Here is a 21166-nt window from a genome sequence, read left to right as displayed (position 1 = left end):
CGGCGGACACCTTGAAATATCATAAGAGGATTTTACCGTGGGACGTTTATAAGGTGCTGACAGAAAAATGTGCACACATTAAAGGCATTTGGGACGGGACATCAGCATTATCTGTTTAAACGCAACAGGTCAATACATGAACACATCAAACTGGATTAAACTAAAGCAGAGTCGATGACAGATGAGTTAACAGGCCTCAATGAAAGTTAAACCTCACCAGCAGGTTTTTGTGCTTTGTGTATTGCCTTCGACTGTTCACAATGGAATACCAGCATACTGCCATCTTCTAAAAAGTCATTGAAAAATTATTAACCTTCTAACCTTTAGGCAAAAATAGCTCATTTAAATATTCAAAAATATAAACATTATTTAAGAGTAAACTGACTGCACACAAACCAACACAAATTATTTCATTAAAAATAATACCATGGTATATTTCAGTGTATACTGTATGCATTTTAGGGCAATTGACAAACACACTCAACAATTATTAAAAGTCATATATAAGACTGATATAGTTGCATTATTAGGATTTTAAATCGATGCATCAAGAAAATGAACATAGTGAAATGTTATACCACTAATATGCAATAAACGATTAATTTTAAAACAGTACTTTGATGCATTGTTGTCACATGGCCTCTTCACACTTCATTTGTCACATGTAAGGTCAAGTATTGCATGCTGGGATGCATTGCTAGGCATGGCGTGGCGCTACATATTATTTAGCATCAAACGATATATGAATAATACAGAATGCAATGCATACTGGGTACTAGTTTCTTTCAAAAACTGCTGTATGCAGCAAGATATTCAGTCTGTGCACCATTGCGGCACAAATCAAGGCTAAGAGAAGCTGACAATCCTCAGATAGGCAAACCGTTTCCAATTGGCCATGTGATTAGAGCCGTTTTCTCCGAACATAACAGCTGCCATCCCCCAGAGGGCATTACGATCAAACACAAGACAGCATGAGTGAGTTCAAACCCTTAACACGTTCACACAGAGCTCTGAAGCCTCAAACCCTCGCTGACCTGCGGCGAGAGACTGACCCTTCAGGTCACGACAGTACGCTGCAGTCTGCTCATTCATAACTGTCAGCGGGAACATGAGCCACGCCAGGAGAAATGCACTTCAGCACACACGTGCAGTTTAGAAACAATATGACTGGTGTTTATTTGATACCTATGCTTGGTAAACCTCAAAGTCAATGTGTCTCACTCGAGGAACTGTTGGAAAATGAGGTCATGAGCTCGTGTGGTTTATTTATGTTGTGGTCTTCTAAGAAGCTAGAGCTCTGATCTTTTTGAGTCGATGCAGGGCAACGTGTGACGCCCACCTGAAGCTGGCATCTTCAAACTGCCTCTTACTAACAAAAAAGAAAGAAAGAAAAATTACTCTGGTACTACCACTTCTTTGGACAGATGTACCATGGCAATACTATGCAGAGCTTCCACAAATACTGATCTAATAAGTTTCATGACCTTTCTGTGACTCTTCCAGTTATGTGTGTATACAGGCAAAATGTATTCAGACACCTTCAACATTTTCTCACATTAATCACAGTTTATTCACTATAGTTTAGAAAATGGTAATACAATATGACAAGAACTCAGAGTTAAACTGTGTCAGAACAAATGAATCTTGATGATGTCAGATAACTTTATAGAAAGGTATGGAATGGATTACGATCAACCAATCAGCTGTTAAAATTTAAGTACACAATTACATTTAGGTCAACCAATGACCAAGCAATGCTTAATTTTGTTCAGTCTGTGGTGTAAAAGGTCACATTAGCAATTAAAGAAAAAAACACATAAGCAAAATATGGTCAGGTCAAAGTCTGGTCAAAATTTGTTCCATCAATTCTACTGGTAGTCCACTGTATGAATAATTTTTGGGTATATGTCACAGTTTACTTTATTTTGCAATCCTCACTCACAAATGAACTATAGTGTCCTCCACCCACTAGCAAAAAATTTATATCTGGTGTCTGAATACTTTTTGGTTTGTGTGTAATATATATATATATATATATATATATATATATATATATATATATATATATATATATATATATATATATATATATATATATATATATATATATATATATATATATATATATATATATATATATATATATATATATATATATATATATATATATATATATATATATAATACTTTTTGTGTGTGTTTGTGTGAGTGTGTGTGTGTGTGTGTGATAAAAAAACGTGATTACCATGGTAGTTTTGTATAGAAAGTAAGGGAGATTATCATTTATTAAAAATATCATTTGTATTATTAATGATGAAAAAATTATAATTATAACATACTTCATAATACTTTATCACATTATTCATTTATAACGATCACACAAAAAAAAAAAAAAAAAAAATTAATAAATAAATAAATATATATATATATATTATAATAAGTTAATATATATATATTAGGGCTGTCAAAACATTAATCACATCCAAAATAAAAGTTTGTGTTTACATAATATATGTGTGTGTACTCTGTTAATTATTATTTATATATAAATACAAACACATTCATGTATATATTTAAGAAATATTTGCATGTATATACTGTATATACATTTATATAATCTATAAAATATATAAATATAAATGTTTTATATATAAAAATAATATTTTTTTCTTAAATATATACATGCTTGTGTGTGTATTTATATATAAATAATAATTAACAGAGTACACACACATATATTATGTAAACACAAACTTTTATTTTGGATGCGATTAATCGCGATTGATCTTTTGACAGCCCTAATATATATATATATATATATATATATATATATATATATATATATATATATATATATATATATATATATATATATATACATACACATATAGTGAGTGTTTTGTATGTTTTTATTTTTTGTGATATTAAAGTAATCCATCAGCTAATAGGCTCTTCTTACTTTCTTGATGACAAACATGGTATTCACGTTTATTAAACATGGTAATACCATGATTTGTTCTTAAAAATTTTAAAAATATAAAGTAAATAGAAAAATGTTTGAACACAGAACATTTTATTTCAAGATTTACCTAAAAAAAAAAATGAAATTAAAACCTCTAAAGATGAATACAAAAGCCTGATATTACACTTGAAAAAATTAAGTATGGATGATGGGTTTTCATTATCCAACATTCCAGACGGAGAAAGACAACAGAAATATTTAAACATCAGGAACTTCCAGAGCTTCTACAGATCATCGTCAACAAAATATGGAATATTTGAATAAAAAATAAAACTTGCATTGCTAGAGTTTACATGAACACTAACAAAACATAACACGTCCAATCCAGATTCTTGCCAGTTTAAACGAACCTGTAAAACACACACAGACACGTGACGTGAGCCTGATCGCAGATCCACGCTGACAGAGACGACTCCTTCCTCCCTCCCTCCTGTTCACCTCAGCAGGCCAGGAAAGTCATCCCGTTCCTGCGGTAGGCACTCTGTCGGGGAACAGCAGAGAAAAGGAAATCTGTTATGAATTAGCGCTCGAGTTCCACAGAGGCAGAAGGCCGGCTCTTGTTTTCCGGTTTCGTAGACGACACGGGCTGGAATGTGCAGCCTTTTTTTCTCTTTAATGTTTAATCGAAGTATTTCTGGTTCTGTGGGTTACGAGACACCGTCCTCATCTATTAGAAACGCAGATACAAAACAAATGTGGTTAACAAGTGGTTTATGAATCTATTTGGGGAAACGCCACACTGATTTGTTGAAGGCTTGACTTTAAAAATGTCACAGGGGTGTAATTGTGAGGGTCCACAGAACTGCAAAGTAGTTGTTATATGGTTCACATATTTTATTTCTGAACTGTATAACAACTAGGTTGCAAATATGTTTTATGATTCAAAAATTTTAGCCTGAATAATGAAAAAAGACACTATAAAATCATGTAGAAATCATACACACTACCATTCAAAAAATAAATCTTTTATATGCACCAAGGCTGCATTTATTTGATCAGAAATACAGTAAAATTGAGAAATATTTTTACAATGTATTCTATGTGAATATACTGTAAAATGTCATTTATTCCTGTGATGCAAAGTTGCCAGTCTTAAGTGTCACATGATCCTTCAGAAATCCTTCTAATATGCTGATTTGCTGCTCAAGAAACATTTGTATTGTTTTTAATGCTGAAAACAGTGTTGCTGCTTCACATTTTTGTGGAAACCGTAATTTTTCCAGGATAATAAAAAGCATTTATTTGAAATAGAAGTATTTTGGAACATTATAAATGCCTTTGCTGTCACTTTCAGTCGGTTTAATGCGTCTTTGATAAATAAATAAATTAGGTTATATATATAAAAAAATCTTTTGAGTCCAAGCTCTTTTTGAGCAATAGTATTTTTCTGAAAATTGATGGTAAAAGTACTCTATGGATCAATGATGTGGCTTAATTTGCTTTGTGTTGATTTATCTATTATAATTCCATTCAATTAATACAAAATAAATGGTTAAAAAATAAATTGTTCATGCTCCAGGGCATTTTTTATATTTTTTACTTGTAAATTAAGCATTCATTTTACTTGGTCATTTTTAGAGCCATTCAATCAAACTTTAAAACGTTAAAAACGGTATAAACCAACACAAATGTGATGTTCTCAGTTAGTTGCGTAACCTTCATATGAGGCGTTTAATGTTTAACATCATCTGTCATTTGAGTTACCATAAGGACTTGGTTGAATGGTAACAAGTGGTCACACACAAACATCATTTTAATTATTTAAGGACATGTTTCTGCCAACAGAGATCTGTATTTTATGAACAAAACCATCAGATCACCACAATCCCGGGGTGAAAGGCGGATGCAGTCACGGGCAACATATAAAAATAATGTGTCTTTATGAACTGAACACAGCAAACTCCTCTGACAGTCTGTTATAGCCCTATTAATTATGATTATTCAACCACAGGAAGGAAAACAAGAGAACAAGAACTGTAGCAGGACAATACAGTATACAGCTGCATTGTGGGTAAAAGAAAGAAAGGAGCCGACAGAATCCAAACCCACTCTGGGTGGTAGATTGTTATATATGTCATTTAATTTCCTCGTCATAAAAGAAATGGAGAATTCAAACCAGATGTGTGCTGTTTGGCCTCGTCCTCCATGCGATACAATTTGTTTTTTGATGCGTGTGTTTTTGCATTCGTATTATGGCGAACTCTCTTCATTTGTCTGGCATTTTAACGGGACACAAAAGCAAAATGGAGACAGGTCCCAGACGGTACAGGAAAACAGACAACTCAAACTAGATACAGGCCTAGAAACATGAACTGACTGAAAAAAAGAAAAAAAAAACACGGCAGAATAAGGCAAAAAAGAAAGGATATTGTGAAAGCTCTCATTCCACATCTGACAACCTGGAACTTATAAAGCGAGATTCCCGCATATCAAAGCTCAAAGGTCGAGGCTTGATTTGCTCGCGACTTCTGTTTCTTGGGGTCATTATCTCGGAGTCAAATTATAGGATCAGCACACTGGAAAGCAGATTGCTAATCAGGAAGAACGAGGAACAGGAGAACATACGATCCTCTGGTCAAGAATCGACTTTTGCGTTTACACCTGTATCTGTTACACTGGATGTGGGAAAAACTGCATTCAAATTGAACTTGATACACTGACAATGCAGTAATAGCCATTTAAAACATGACCCATTGGTTTCACAGACATGGCTTAAGCCAAGTCCCAGACTAAAATGCATGTTTGAGATGTTTAACTGAAAGCAACTTGCACTAACATTATTAAAATATTTCAGTGCCATTGTTTTCTCTCAATATGCAAAGTACACCAGTAGTTTTATTTTTACTAAGGCACGTTTATAAAAGCTACTGAAACGTCCTAATTTAACCAGGCCTAATCCTGGTTTAATCTAAACCCTGTTTGTGAAATCAGGCCGACATACACATATGGCCAAAAGTTTTGGGACGCCTGCCTTTACATGCACATGAACTTTAATGACATCCCATTCTTAATCCATAGGGTTTAATATGGAGTTGGCCCACCCTTTGCAGCTATAACAGCTTCAAGTCTTCTGGGAAGGCTTTCCACAAGGTTTAGGAGTGTGTTTATGGGAATTTTTGACCATTCTTCTATTTGTGAGGTCAGGCACTGATGTTGGACGAGAAAGCCTGGCTCGCAGTCTCCGCTCTAATTTATCCCAAAGGTGTTCTATCGGGCTGTGTGCAGGCCAGTCAAGTTCTTTCACACCAAACTCTCTCATCCATGTCTTTATGGACTTTGCTTTGTGCACTGGTGCGCAGTCATGTTGGAACAGGAAGGGGCCATCCTCAATACTTTTGGCAAAAAAGTGTATATTAACAAGCTTTTAAAACGGAAAATGTTTGAATCAACATAAAAAAACAAAAACAGATGCAATATATAAGTTTTGGCTTTCTGAACTGATGGATTCAAATTTCATTGAATTCTGATCTGATTCCGTTTCTCTCAGCTTGACAGATTGAGCATGAATGGCGCTTTATTAAAAGCTGGATTTTTCCAGCACAGCAAATTCTCAGTTACATTTGGCCTTGCACAACATTGCAGGCTTATTTTCCAACATAAAAATACACATCCTCGAGGAAGCTGACCAAGAGGGGTTCCCTAAAGATCCTGAAAAATAAATAGCCATGAAATCCACCCTGATATATGTATATAATGTGCATGTTCAAGGGGAAGCAATTGAGATATATCTCAGGGAAGAGTTCCTTCCTGTATGGAATATATTTTCAACCTGACGTCTGCACATGAGACCTGTCGCAGCGTCTCAACTCTTGTCCTCCCCTCTGCTAATTATTTATACTTTGCAAACGGAAAAAAAGGGAAAACAGCACAAATTCGACTTCCCATACAGTATGAAACAGCGGCAGAAATGATTTTTTTTCACCAAGCAGCAAATATAAGTATATGCAGTTATTTGTTTAACTGAATAAAAACACATAAAATAAATTATAATTGTGAAGAATTAGAGCTGTCACCTTGTCTGGCTATCACCAGTCCAAGCTTGAACATTGGTCTGGGCAGTCTGCTATGTATTTTTTACTGCACAAGAGGAGTGATAAAAGAGCATAAATTAAATGATTCTGTACGCAATTGGATAGTTCATCAACCAATCAGACCAAAAGAGGCGTGATAAACGAGCATAATTCAAATGACTCTGTATGCAATTGAATAGTCCTTCAACCATTCAGACCACAAGAGGCGTGACCAACGGGCAACGACCCATTGCTTCTCTATCCGTCATCGTGTTAAACCCGCCAATAGTGCGCCAGGTGGATAAGCCAGTCTGTGATTGGTTCCCGCAAAAGTGTAATAGAAGCAGTAGAATTGAATGTACAGTTTTCTAGACTGAGTTGCAGGGCGAAATCAAATCGCCGGCAGATCAGGCTGGGTTTACCCAGTCTAGCTGTCACCAGTAATATAAAGTCCAAAGCAAAATGTAATTTAATAAAATCTAAAATATACATTTTTAAATATTCAAAACACACAGCTACTTAATCTTCAAGTAGCAATATTGGGTATTTTTTTTACTTTTTTACATTTTAACCAAAAATATAAGTATATGCATTTATTTGTTTTTCTCAAATATTTCAACTGAATTAAAACACATAAAATAAATTCTAAATGTGAAGAATTACAGCTGTCACCAGTAAAATAAAGTCAAAAGCAAAATCTAAATGTAATACAAATAAAATAAAAATCTAAAATATACATTTATAAATATTCAAAACACACAGCTATTTAATCTAACATAGAGATGAGAAACTTATTAAAAATGGAAAATTATTATTTAAAAAACTATTACTACAAAAGAATGATTGTATAAATTTAGAATTTTTAGTTTTTTTATTTATTTATAATTTACTGTCATATTTGACCAGTCCAAGACTTGATTAAAGGACTCTATACTGTCTAAAGTCAGAGTAGATTTTGACAGAATCACTGTTTCAAGACTTAGGAGTGTTTTCTTCATGTTTCAGTGTTTTCAGAGCTGATTTTAGGCTCTCACATCATCAAAAATCCAATTATATATATAACAATAATATATTTAACAACAGTTAAAACTGAAACAGCAGGTGACTTTTGGTGCCATTTTTTGTGCTGAATCCTACTTAATTTCTGGTGACTTTTTACCCACCTAAAAAGTCACACACCTGCTTCTGAGGACAGAAAGTGTGCTGTGAAACAGAGTAAACCATGTGCATTCACTAAACACACTTGCACAATACATTTTAGCACCTGCAAGTTATTCAAGATGGGAAATTAATGAAGTCAAATGTAAAAGGACACAGATGAAACGAAAGCTGAATAAAAGCTCTGATCTCATTGATCTCCTTTTTAAATTCCATTAACAGCACTGTCTGAGAATATAAATTCAGGGCAAATTCAAAACGCGGGCCAAACATTCCACCTTTGTGCTTTTGCAAACTGCCTCGCGATGCCTCCGCTCGACCATTCATAAATCTAAATTTTTGCAGTTAAATAGTGCTAAGTAAGACCTCCGCTCCCCCCTTATGGAAACACTCCACGGAGGTCTCCAGGTTCAGACCCGGCTCATCCAGGCAGGCCTCTGGCCTTGGCAGTGGGTGGCAGGCCACGGCCGCCCTCCGCACCTCTGCCGGGGCGAAACCGACCTGACGGGGTCCAAGAAAAACTAGAGGAAAAAATATCTGCAACATGGGCAGAGGAAGCATCTGTGTGGAGAGAGGCTTTCTGATGAAATATCGCCTGCTGACAGTACAAGAAGGAAGAGGCCGTGCGGTTTCAGAGCCCACGTACAGAAGCGCCGCTGTAAAAACGCATTCCAGTAGCCCAGCAACTGACCCTCGCTGATTTTATTGCCTGTATACATTACGGGCTCTGCTGAAATCCAGAGCGTATGGATCAGAAATCTGGGATCGGTCGATACGGAAGGCTGGCAGGGGTCTGGAAGGCTTTATTGGATGCACGCTCGTGGCCTTCACTTCTGTGAATGGTCACCACATGTCGGCAGTTATATGTGCAAGCTGTTAAATTTGCATTGGTAGCATGATGTGAATTAATGATTTTCTGCAACCATGTGTGCCTGACACAATATCTAAAGAAAAATAAAAAAAGTCTGGATTTTATATTCACAAGCAATATGCTCTTGGATTGCAGTTGTTTAAGAATGTCATATAAACGCATCAATTGCTTTATTAATTTTCAACGGATCATTACGGACAGCCCACTGTATATTAGTAAAACGAAAAGTTAAATTGTATTTTTTAAATAACTTTTCGATTTGAATATATTCAAATTCCATAATTTATTCATGTTGAGTTTTCAGCATCATTACTCCAGTCTTCAGTGTCACATGATCCTTCAGAAGTCTTTCGAATCATCATTGGCTGCTCTAGAAACATTTATTATGCTTAACATTTTTGTGGAAATGGTGATACTTTTTCAGGATACCTTGATGAATGGAAAGCATTTATTTTAATTTATTAAATGTATTACGTTAACACTTTATTTTACAGTGTCCTTGTAACATGTAATACCATAGTAATAACAGTAAATTATGCATAATTGCATGCAACTAACCCTAAACCAAACCCCAATCCTATCCTATAGCAATTACATGTAGTTAATTCATATTCCTCTGTACTTAAATATATAATTACACTGAAACAATGACACCTTAAAATAAAGTGTAACCAAACATTTCTTAAATAGAAATATTTTGTAACATTATAAATTGACGGTCCCTTTTGATCAATTATTGCATCCTTGCTAAATAAAAGTATTAATAATAATTTGTTGCATTTATATAGCGCTTTTCTGTTTTTTTTCCTCAACCACCACCAATAATATTAATTTCTCTCTCCTTTTAAATCTTACCACAAATATTTGAATGGTATTATTGTTTCCACAAAAATGTTAAGCAGCAAAATCTGCTCTCAACATTGATAATAATAATAATTATTAGTCCTATTTATTCGAAAAATTTTGAAAATAATAACTCCTATTCATTCAAATTATTATTCACAGTACTGTAAATATGTTCATTATCTGCAAAAGTTTATTCTGGCAAAAACATTTTTATATTTGTTATTCTTAAATGTTATGTGTCTTGTTATATTTAACAAGTCTACTGGAAACTTCAATACAAAGGTAAATTCCTTGTGTGTGCAAGCATGCTTGGCAATAAAGTTTTGATTCTGAATACATTTCCTTAAGCAGCAAATCATTATGATTTATGAATGATCATGTGACACTGAAGACTGGAGTAATGCTGGAAATTCAGCTTTGCATCACATAAATAAAATACATATTAAATATATCCACACAGAAAACAGAGATATTTCACAATATTACTGTTTTTACTGCATTTTTGATTAAATAAATGCAGCCTTGATACGCATAAGCAACTTTTTTCAAAAACATAGAAAAATGTAATGTTTCCAGACTTTTGACATGTACTCTATAACATGCACGCACACACACTCTCTAATTATACACACATAGTACTGTACATCTATTTCAGAACAGACTTCCCATTATCACAAATCAGAAATCTCTTGTTCTCTTAATATATGTATACTTTTGTATATACATATATATGAATATATTTTTAGTTATGAGAGCTGAATTGCTCTAATACTAAACACAGTGTGATCTAATCACCATTACAAGGAGAGAACTGCTCGGCTCATAAAAGAACTCTCTAGTGCTTTGGCCATTTTGGCAGGCAAAAAACGGAGCCAAGTTGAAAGAGAAGCTTCTTTGGTCGTCTTGTTTGCGTGAGGAAGGAAACTGTTTGCACTTCTCTTTTCTAGCCTGTTAAGCTGCATCACTGCCAGGATTGTGCAGAAAAAAAGATGGATGACCCCTGGTGAGAGGAGGTTTATCTTTGATCAGCACCGCTGTGTCCTCTCGTTGGCCGTCGAGTCTCAGGCGGCCGCGTAAATGTGAGAGACAAACTGTCTCCTCTCCGTTGAGAGATGACACTCCAATTATCAGTCCTGCACTGAGGGGAACACGCATATGTAACTCATTAGCTAGAATATCATTCTGCATGCCTCTTATTTTTATGCCAAATAAAAAAATGGTGGCCATCAGGCATTGTTTACCGAGTGTCAACAATGTGCCACGGGTCTCGTGCGTGACCGTTTCAAACAGTCATTGTTTTATGGTACCCGGCCGGTTTGATGAACACAGAAACATTGTTAGTGTCAATAAACAAAACGAAGTCCTTCGCACGCATCATAAAACTGAGTGCTGTGCATATTTCAGCCTCGAACACCTCCAATAGTTCGCTTCTTGTCATCTTTACACAAAGTCCGCAGGCCAAGATACACATTAGACGAAAGGGTCAGGAATACATTTAAACACTTTGGTACAAAAAGAACATAAATACCAGCGAAGAAAAACAAAGATCTGTCACAGACCAAGCCTGGGCAGGAACTTCACCCCAAAGACTGGAAGAGAAAAAGAAAGGAATAGTTCACCCAAAAAAAGGAAAGGTTTGTCATCATTTACTCATCCCCATGTTGTTCCAAACTGTATGAACTTCTTTCTTCTGTGGAACACTAGGGCTAATCGATTCGATTCACGATTCATAGGTTTATGATTCGATTCGATTCACGATTTTAACAAATTCTGAACATTTTACAATGAGATTCGATTATTGATTCGATTTTGTATTTTTTAAAGGTCCAATGGCATGAAAATTTCATTTTATGAGGTTTTTTTAACATTAAAGGGTTAGTTCACCCAAAAATGAAAATTCTGTCATTAATTACTTAGCCTCATGTCGTTCGACACCCGTAAGACCTCCGTTCATCTTCGGAACAGAAATGAAGATATTTTAGTTGAAATCTGATGGCTCTGAAAGGCCTCCATTGGCACAATGCACGGTTCACTCACAAGACCCTTAAAAGGTACTAAAGATGGTAGGTACTAAAGGTAATGACGATTTCAAAACAAGGCATCATGAAGCTTCGAAGCGTTATGAATCAGTGAGCCGAATGATGATTCGGATCACGTGTCAAACCACCAAACTGCTGTTTTTTTGCGCACAAAAACTATTGTCGCCGATTCATAAAGTTGTTTTAGAACCACTGTAGTGAGATAGACTTTGTAACGACGTCTTTAGTACCTTTTAAGGGTCTTGAGAGTGAACCGTGCCATTGTGTCAATGGAGGCCTTTCAGAGCCATCAGATTTCAACTAAAATATCTTAATTTCTGTTCCGAAGAAGAACGGAGGTCTTACGGGTGTCGAACGACATGAGGGTAAGTAATTAATGACAGAATATTCATTTTTGGGTGAACTAACCCTTTAATATAAGTTCCCCTAGCTTGTATATTGTCCCCAAGTGGCTAGAAATGTTGATAGGTGTAAACCGAGTTCTGGGTGTCCTGCTCTGCCTTTGAGAAAATGAGAGCTCAGACGAGCCGATCTGGAATCTTCCCTGTATGTCGTCATACGGGGAAAGGTTACCTCCTCTTCCTCTGCTTTTGCCCGCCCAGAGAATTTGGATCAACAGACTGCATGTGTACTCAATGCTCGTCACTGCAGCCTTTTATGTGATAGGAAAAGATCTAAAAATAATGCTCGACAGCTGTAATGATAAAAAAACTTAGTAAAAGTATTCAAGAGGGATTCCACATGATACAAAGTTCGTAGAATAAGAAGGAAGACGACAGGGTCGGCGTGACTGGGACTTGTGTTTATTCAGAACTCTCAGATACAAAATAAACTCGCGCTCACAGCTCTCTCAACAACTTAGTACAATATAATTTTTCTCAGCAATCTTTCTCCAGCTCTCCGTATTTCTGGTCTACAAATGCCCAGTCCATCACTCTCTCTGGCAGTGCGTGCAGACCTCGCTGAACCACACCCCCTCGGCCACAAGATCTAATACTCATTTCAAATGCAAAGATGTCAGCCAATAACAAAAGTGGGCGTTTTCACTGAAGTCTCACAGCAGACCCTTGTTACAGAGCATTCAAGCCAGAGGGTTAATATCAGAATCGAAAAATGCCTTTTATTTCTAAATGATGACATTTTATGATGTAAAAATCATACTAACAATATAAGTACACCTCAGGAAACATAAAATAATTTAAAAAATCCATGCCATGGGACATTTAAGTGGATTCACTGAATCATTTAAATGCTTCCCCTTAAGCCCAAGTATACTTATTTTTTTTATGTGTATGTTAGCTTATGTGAACAGTCGAACTATACTCCATTTGATAGTGTGCGTGAACGCAGGCAGTCGACACATGCGCTCTAGAAAGTTTAATCTTTGTACAGTGTCTGAGCTATTTTTCTCCAGAAGTTATGACCGATACAAATGCAAATTTGCTTTTTTATGCAAACTAAAGTTGCATCTATTGTTAGCATGTTAACTATTGTGTAGGATAGTGGCATTGTATCCATCTTATTCTTGGTGGCGCTACTGTAGAAATAATTATGGGTGCAACTTCCGATGAGATAGTGGAAGTAGCAGTAAGCTAGTTAGTCCTAGTGGCTAACTGTCAAAAGTGTTTCTTTCTAAAGTAATTTCAACTAAAATTGAACAAACATTGTTTTATGTTTCAACATATATTGTTATTTATTTCTTGTTCTAAAATGTCATTGCGGAGCTCTGGTACCTGTTGTGCTGTTCGCGGCTGTACTAGCAAGATTGCCCTGGTCCAGCAACCCATGAGCACCCAACCGTTTGTATTTCAACCTAACGTTGAAACTAAAACCTAGGCCCGGTGATACAAGGTTGTGTCCCACCTCCTTTAACAACAAATCGCGACTGACCACTTCTTCAGGTCGTCTCCCATTCCTCGATAGTAGAAGGCAGAGGTATGATCACATTCTTCCGTTTGAGGTGTAACAGGTTGTTTTTCCACCATAGACATAATTTGCGAGTGGGACATGGCCCGAGCACTTTTTGCCAGGGTCGATATTGTCCCCACCACTTTTTGAAGCATCTCACAACATGGATGAACCTACCTAATACAAACAAAACACCTCCAGTTAACTAGAAGAGCTTGATTTTGTTTGTTCGTTAAATAAGAGGCAATCTGGTTATCAGTGGTGCAGATTTCTCTTGTGGCTGGTGCATACTGTGATGAGCACTTTAATCTATCGCTTAACACCGTTGCAGAGACTCTATTTGTTCTGGTGAAATCACAAAACAAATTGCACAAAAAAAAACTGTCCCTGCTCTTGATATACAATCACTGATGATATTCGGTTTTGATGAGAAAAAGAAAAAAGTACACAGAAATTAGAACCCGGAACCTCCGACACGCTTAACAAAAGTTTTACCACTAGACCATTAGGGAACACAAACACATTTTTTCACACAAGGAATCATGGGAGTTAGGAATAAGGTGGATAGGCTACAAAACCTAAGTTAATACAGTGTTCCAAATGCATGAAAACATACAATGCTTCCATGGATAGACTACCCTAGAATATCAGGCACTTCCCCAATTAATCCTAAACAAAATTTTCTTCACGCAATATTTAAAAAAGCTTTCTTTGTTCTCTTTTTTTGTCTTCACTGGTGATTGGTGATTTACTTGTACAAAAATTTAACGGAAAACATAAAAATAACAATAACAATAAAATAACACAGCCAAACAACTTGTAAGCTGTATTTTGTCTTATGAAATCAAACGATAGCCCCTAAATCTCATTCACACTTACGTATTTTCAAACTTGAAAGTGAGTGCAAAAAGGATTTGAGAGCTGCGATTTCCAAAAAATAATGACTTTGGTCTTTGATCATAGATATCGTTGGCTCTATCATATAGCATAGCACATCTTGGAACAACATGAGGGTGTGTAAATGATGATAATTGACAGGACTTTCATTTTTGGATGGACTAACCTTTTACAAACGTGTGAATGAAAGGTCTGAGAGGCATGTGAAGACAAGATAGCAGAAAGATGCATGAGTGTGCATTTCGCTGACCGTAATGAGATGTTACCATAAGCGTAACTCCTGCTCGTGCATATTCATGAGCAGCATAAGACAGATGTGGGAATGTGTGCGAGCTCTCGAGTGTGTGCGCTGGCGCCCGAGAGCTCCGGGAGGAGGGAGAGGACAGGGATACGCGCAGTGGTCCTGTCTGCTTGGAGCCGACTGAATTGGATCAAGGCTGCGGTCCATACGAGATGGCGTATGACCGGGACTTCCCCACCGTCAGACTGCCAGCGCTCAAGTCTGCCTGCAAGTTCAACTGTATCAATGTACAGTCGTCCCGGGTCAGAACCTCCTTCAAACGGCTTCGATCTGAAATCCAGAGGGCTTAGGAAAATAGACAAGGCTAAGTGTGGGTTTTAATGCAATAACGAATTTCAGACCGTCTTCCCGCTCTCTCTCGAGCATATCCGTGTCTGTAAAATCATCGGGTCCAGATTTCATGGTAGAATGAGCAGGATGGTGTGGATACTGATTACTAGTAGGGTTCTAATTGATCACAAATCAATATGTCTGGTTGCTTTTCTGACAATACTGCATTGATACTTTGCATATTAAAAATATATTATTAATATATAAATGATCAATAACAATTATAAATAATATTCCACCTTCCTACTTTTAGTTTAAAAAAAAAATGACGATATTATTGATATATATTGTTTTTACACACACACACGATTTAATCACTATCTTTATGAGGAACCAACAACCTTGACCATCACAAGTGCCTCATTAGTGCCTAACCCTAACCTTAAACCTAAAAACTTAGTCTTACTTACTCTTAACCTCAAACAAAGTGTTGTCAGATAGCGAGGACCGGTCAAAAGGTCCTTACTTTACTCACTTTGTCCTCAATCATATGTTCTAAACGGGTCCACACAAGTACACACACCCACTCACTCACTCACTCACTCACTCACGTATATGTGTGTGTGTGTGTGTATATATACATACTGTACATCGACTGTACATCAATATTATGCACACATACACAGACACTTTTACGAAAAGACAGAGACAGACAGACAGACAGACAGATAGATAGAAACAAGAAGATGTGTTATTAGTTACTATATATTAATTATTAAATATTATTTCAATATTTTAGGTCAAAGGGGTTCAGCTGGCCAAAAAAGTTTGGGAATCCCTTAGCCAAGTTTGTTGTAAACAGCACTATTATAATCAGAATTTGAGCTCTATCCTCGAGACTGAACAGAAGAAATGCTAAAAGCGGCGTGATTTAGAGTAAAGCGGCACCTTCGAGAGTTCTGGGCAAAGGATTAGAGTTGTTATTGTGCTGCGGAGCCCCGTTATTTGGGGAGTCGAAACGCAGCCAGATCCAGCGCACTCCAGCGGGGAAGTGCATCCCCAGAACTCTGACTTAATGGGCCGTACTGTACACCACCTCGCTGTGAAGTGGGATTTGGGGGTCAGCATGTGGAAAAACCCACCGTAAATCAATAGCATCTGAAACAGCCAGGAGGACTCGCAGGCAGCACTCCGCTCTCTCGAAGCCTGAAGATGAGACTTTATTCAAAAATAATAGCCAGTCTGTTTACTGCGCCACGAGATGGATTACATGGCACTGAAATAAATACTTCCAGATGCGGCTCAACAGAAATTATACTGAAGAAGAGGGGGAGAAAAAAAAAAAAAACGACTCCATAAATCTAGAGAGAAATAGCAAAGCGTTTTCTGGCACCAAACGCTCAGCTTCATGCTTCTAATGGCATAGTATTTTTATATCAATGCTTCAACAAATAAGAAAAGATAGGCCACCATTGCCAACACTTTGGCGTAAAATAAAAACAAATACAGTTCTTTGTGTTCAAGGCTCATAATCCAGGAAGTTGGACATTACTGCAGAGTGCTGTTCTTTCTCTGATAAACGTATTTCAAAGACAAATATTACGCTTTACTTCAAATGGCGCCAGTACTTGGGCTGTATTTCTGCACTGGGAGGTTTGAATATCATTTCGATAAAATATTGCCTCTTTGGAAGACTACCGTATGCCATTTTCCCATTCCAACTGACCCACTTCTGTAAGACTCTGCCAGTCCAACCGTTCACTTGACATTCACAAAGCAATTTCATGGAGTAATAACAAGCTATTCAAACCACAGGGAAGAATGTCTCTACTTGTAAATGTGTAATTGTTAGGGAAGGTTTTCAATGGCTCTGTAGACACTGAGCGCAGGAACTGGCGTCTGATGCCAACACGAGGGACGCAACTGGAATTCAGGGATGTAAAACCTGGTCCAATGGGCCATTTATAGTGCAGCATTTATGAGGCATTGAAAAGGGCACAGAAACAGGGAGTTCTGTGGATGTCAGCAGCCCAGTACAAGACGTCCATCTTCCGATATAGAGACGATGGAGCAATAAACAAGAGAGGAGACGCATCACTCCCCCGTTTGTTGTCTCTGGCAAAAAGTCTTACGTAAAGAGAGACCGGTGGAAACTGTAAGTAAGGTGCAAGATATTGCTGTCACAGCAATTTCTAAACATGCATAAGGTCCAATGAAATTTTAATAGATCTAGCAAAGATCTAGCGCTAGCTCTTTGGGATACACTTTTGGCTTGTCCGAGGTGTTTATTAAGGCAGAATTTACTATTTCTAGCACTATCAGCCTAAAACAGCCACACAACCACATAGCAACATGTTAAACCACTTAGAAAACCTTAGTAACTAGCCAGAACCCCCTTGTAACATCGTAGCAATGCACTGGGAACCCCTCAAACTTCCTCAGAAATGGCATAGCAACGTCCTAAAAATCAGTCAGAACACCCTAGCAACCATAAAGCAGCAAACTAAAATAAAAACACTTGATACACCATAGCAACAGCATAACAACACACTAACAACCAGTTAGAACATCTAGCAACCGCACAGCAATGTACTAAAAACCGCCAAGAACACTTTTGCAACCACCTAGTGAACCTCTTGCATAGCAACGCCTTAGAAACAACATAGCATTGTGCTAAAGAATTTCTCAAAACACAATTACAATTGCAACTGCATAGCAACACCATAGCAATGCACTTAAAACCCTCAGACCTCAGAAATGGCATAGCAATGCCCTAAAAACCAGTCAGAACACCCTTGAAACCATATAGCAACAAACTAAAAGCCACCTAGAACACAATAGCAATAAAATAGTAACACCCTAGCAACCACATATCAATGTGCTAATTAAAAACATTAAAAACACCACATCAACAGCATAACAATGCTCTAACAACCAGTTAGAACACCTAGCAACTGCAAAGCAATGTACTAAAACCACCAAGAACCATCTAGTGACCACCCAGAACCCTTTACATAGCAACACCTTAGAAACCACATTGCAATGTGCTAAAGATTACTTAATACACCAAAGCAACAACACAACAACAACACCCTCATCATGGCAGGGACTTTTACACGGGTTGCTCAAGAAACTATTAAAATTTAGTTCCAATTATAAGAAAACAGTTATACTTACAATGCTTTATTATTCACTACAATGTATAAGAAGAAAAGAAAGCCTCAATATCTGTCCTCCTGCTAGGTATTTTGTATTTTCAACGAATGCAAAGCTGTGAAAATGACTGACAGGTGATTTGTGTCTACTAAAATGAAATCCCTGTGGATGTTAATTTCACACGGCATGTACTCGTGACACTACAAAGCACTAGAAAGCTCTCCTCGCTAGCCTCATATTAGAAGGTCAAATTAAGCATCAGAAAAGGATGTTTTCGCCAGGCATCTACAAAACTGGCAGAAACAAACACAAAAGGAAAAACAATTCCATCTGATGAGCCGATTTTCCACAACAGCAGACTCTGGAATCAAATAAAACTATACTTCTTCTTGGCCGGTGACTTGCTGTCCTTGCGGACGGGGGAGGTAATCGCGTTGCCCTGTGCGTGAGTGTAATCTAATGATCTCTGAATGATTGTAGGTCTTGCGTTACCCTCTTAATTCAATTTCAAAGTTAATAATCTCACAATGACTTGATTTTGGTAATTTGAGGCAGATAAAGCCTCCCAACAACAGTCACTGGGGCAGACATTTAAATTACATAATGCTACGCATCCACAATGGTGAAACTTGAGTGAAAGCGAACCGTTTCCAGATTGGCTATTTCTCTTCGTTTCAATCTGGGGGAGTGTTGAGAATCTCACATGCATTTGAAGTTAATATGTCGACTTAACTGCTGGCTCATATGTACGGCGCAGTCTGGAGCGCGACCGCACCACTGAGCGGCCCAATAGATAACCGTACACGTTAATGAGAAATTGCCTCACGTCTGTCAGTGACCCCATATACGCTCGACCTTGCAAAGAAGGGCCTACTTCTACCTTTTGGGTTTTTTAAAAGACCAGAGTGAAAATTGCTTATTGGTGCAATTAATCATGGGTTTAAACTGGCTCCAGTCGCAATAAAACCAAGCCAATTACATGATAACTCGGTTCTGACGGCACTCACTCAGTCACTCGCATCCCCCCGTCTAATTATTCCTGTGCCATTCCCAGTAAGGAGCTGAGATTTACTCATCAAAGGCGAACGCAAGTGGCACTAGAGAACATCTGGAAGTCTTCACTCAGCATCATACCCTGGAAAACCATATAACACCTGTTTTATATATTAAACAATACACTGCGTCCCTGAGCAACTCCCAGTTTCCTACAGTTATACATGTCGACTTGTGTTTACGCCATGGAAATGGCCTTATCCAGTCACAGTTGTCCTGCGTTGCTAGGTGACAATGAAACTGTAGGACTTTTAAGTTCAGTTCGAGATGTAATGAGAACGTGCTTCTATATGCTTTGGTTTGCAAAGGCCTCATCAACATCAGAGCAATTCTTACTGAATATTTGGCACAATCACAAACATAGAAGAGACACTTCTCAGGAAGTTGTGCATTTCCATTAAATATGCTGTAAAATGAAATAAAACTAGTAGGTAGGCAGTAGAAATTTTACCATTTACACAGGAGTTGTATGAATAAGATGTTCTATGAGGTGTATGAACACAAGATGTTTTAATTGTACATACATGATGATAACTGTAAAACATGTTCTGGAAGGATTGAACAAGTTCTCAAGAGATCTTACGAAATAAAATCATTGTCTACTAGCATTAAAAGCAGAGCAGTCCATGCTCTAGTGCTTTGCTATTTGATAATTGAATTACATCATAATGAAAACTAACAAATATCAGTATTTAAAACAAAAAACAGCCATGCAGAACAGATTTTGCCAGGTCTTCTGGCGGCTCTTGGCTCGGGAACGATCAAGTAGGCCGTCAGTGGTAAATTGCTCATTACCTGTGAATTGCATATTGACCACAATAGCAAAAGCCTCCAAATTGGCTGTGAGAAAGCCTCCAAAAGCCATTTCTCAAACGCAGACTAGCACTTAAGACACCCACACTTCTGCGCCTGATGGAAAATTATAACTCGCAGTCGGCGAGCTGCAAAGTCACATACGTAAGCGCGCAAAATGAGCAGGCATTTCTCAGCTGTAAACAGAACTTACGGAAAACAAAACAAAATTAAATCTCCTTTGTATTTCCAAAAAGGATCGAAATTCCGCTTATTTAATTCTCCAGTAGAATTATGTGACTTTTATGAGGAAAATTACACTAACCACAAATTGCGCTAAACAATTCCAATACTTTAGGGCTTGACCACTTTAAAATGGGGCTGTGCTGCGATTATAAATATAACTCTTTTACGGCTCTGTTATTACGTACTGAGAAGGGGGAGAGCGGGCCAATCTTGTGGCTGTAGCGCCTGATGGCCTCTCTGATGTGGGCTGGTTGGATGGCACTGCTCTGAGCCTCCGCGCCACAGGCCGCCGCGCTCTGCAACGAAGAAGACAGAGAAAATACAGCTTGTATTATTGCTAATTCAAAAACACGGTGGGAGTCCTGCAGTTTAATGCACAAACACAGCTCGACGAGGACACGGCACACACACACAAACGCACGCTTTTCAGAATCAAAATCGGTGGAAGGGCCAGCTTTACCTCCGGAGAGATATAAATGCTATGTGTCATTTGATGCTTTATGAACTTTCAGCACTGATATATAGAGGTTTGACAGTAAACATTAGTGCTGCGTGTGATTGCTGTAATTGCAGTGTCTCTGAAGTCACTGGAGGGAA

The 21166-nt window shown here is 37.4% G+C and overlaps 1 protein-coding gene across 5 annotated transcripts in view; it reads right to left on the bottom strand.

Annotated features, from left to right (window-relative positions):
- Positions 1 to 411: 411 nt before the first annotated feature.
- Positions 412 to 21166, bottom strand: part of supt3h (SPT3 homolog, SAGA and STAGA complex component) — a 150790-nt gene continuing 130035 nt past the window's right edge. For 3 of the 5 annotated variants that reach the window (XM_079832388.1, XM_079832389.1, XM_079832390.1), the window contains 2 exons: positions 20755 to 20865; positions 2919 to 3503 (listed from right to left, as the gene is read on the bottom strand). In XM_079832388.1, coding sequence (XP_079688514.1) covers positions 3462 to 3503; positions 20755 to 20865 — 153 coding nt within the window. In that variant the 3' untranslated portion in view covers positions 2919 to 3461. Of the gene's footprint in view, positions 1370 to 2918; positions 3504 to 20754; positions 20866 to 21166 lie in introns of those variants that run through there. The other 2 variants (XR_013817710.1, XR_013817709.1) reach the window with 2 other exon arrangements.

The sequence above is a fragment of the Gobio gobio genome (genome assembly GCF_949357685.1).
Source record: "Gobio gobio genome assembly, chromosome: 13".
Classification (NCBI taxonomy): Eukaryota; Metazoa; Chordata; class Actinopteri; order Cypriniformes; family Gobionidae; genus Gobio; species Gobio gobio.
The sequence above is the reverse complement of the archived record's forward strand: the minus strand, read 5'-3'. Positions and strand labels throughout refer to the sequence as shown.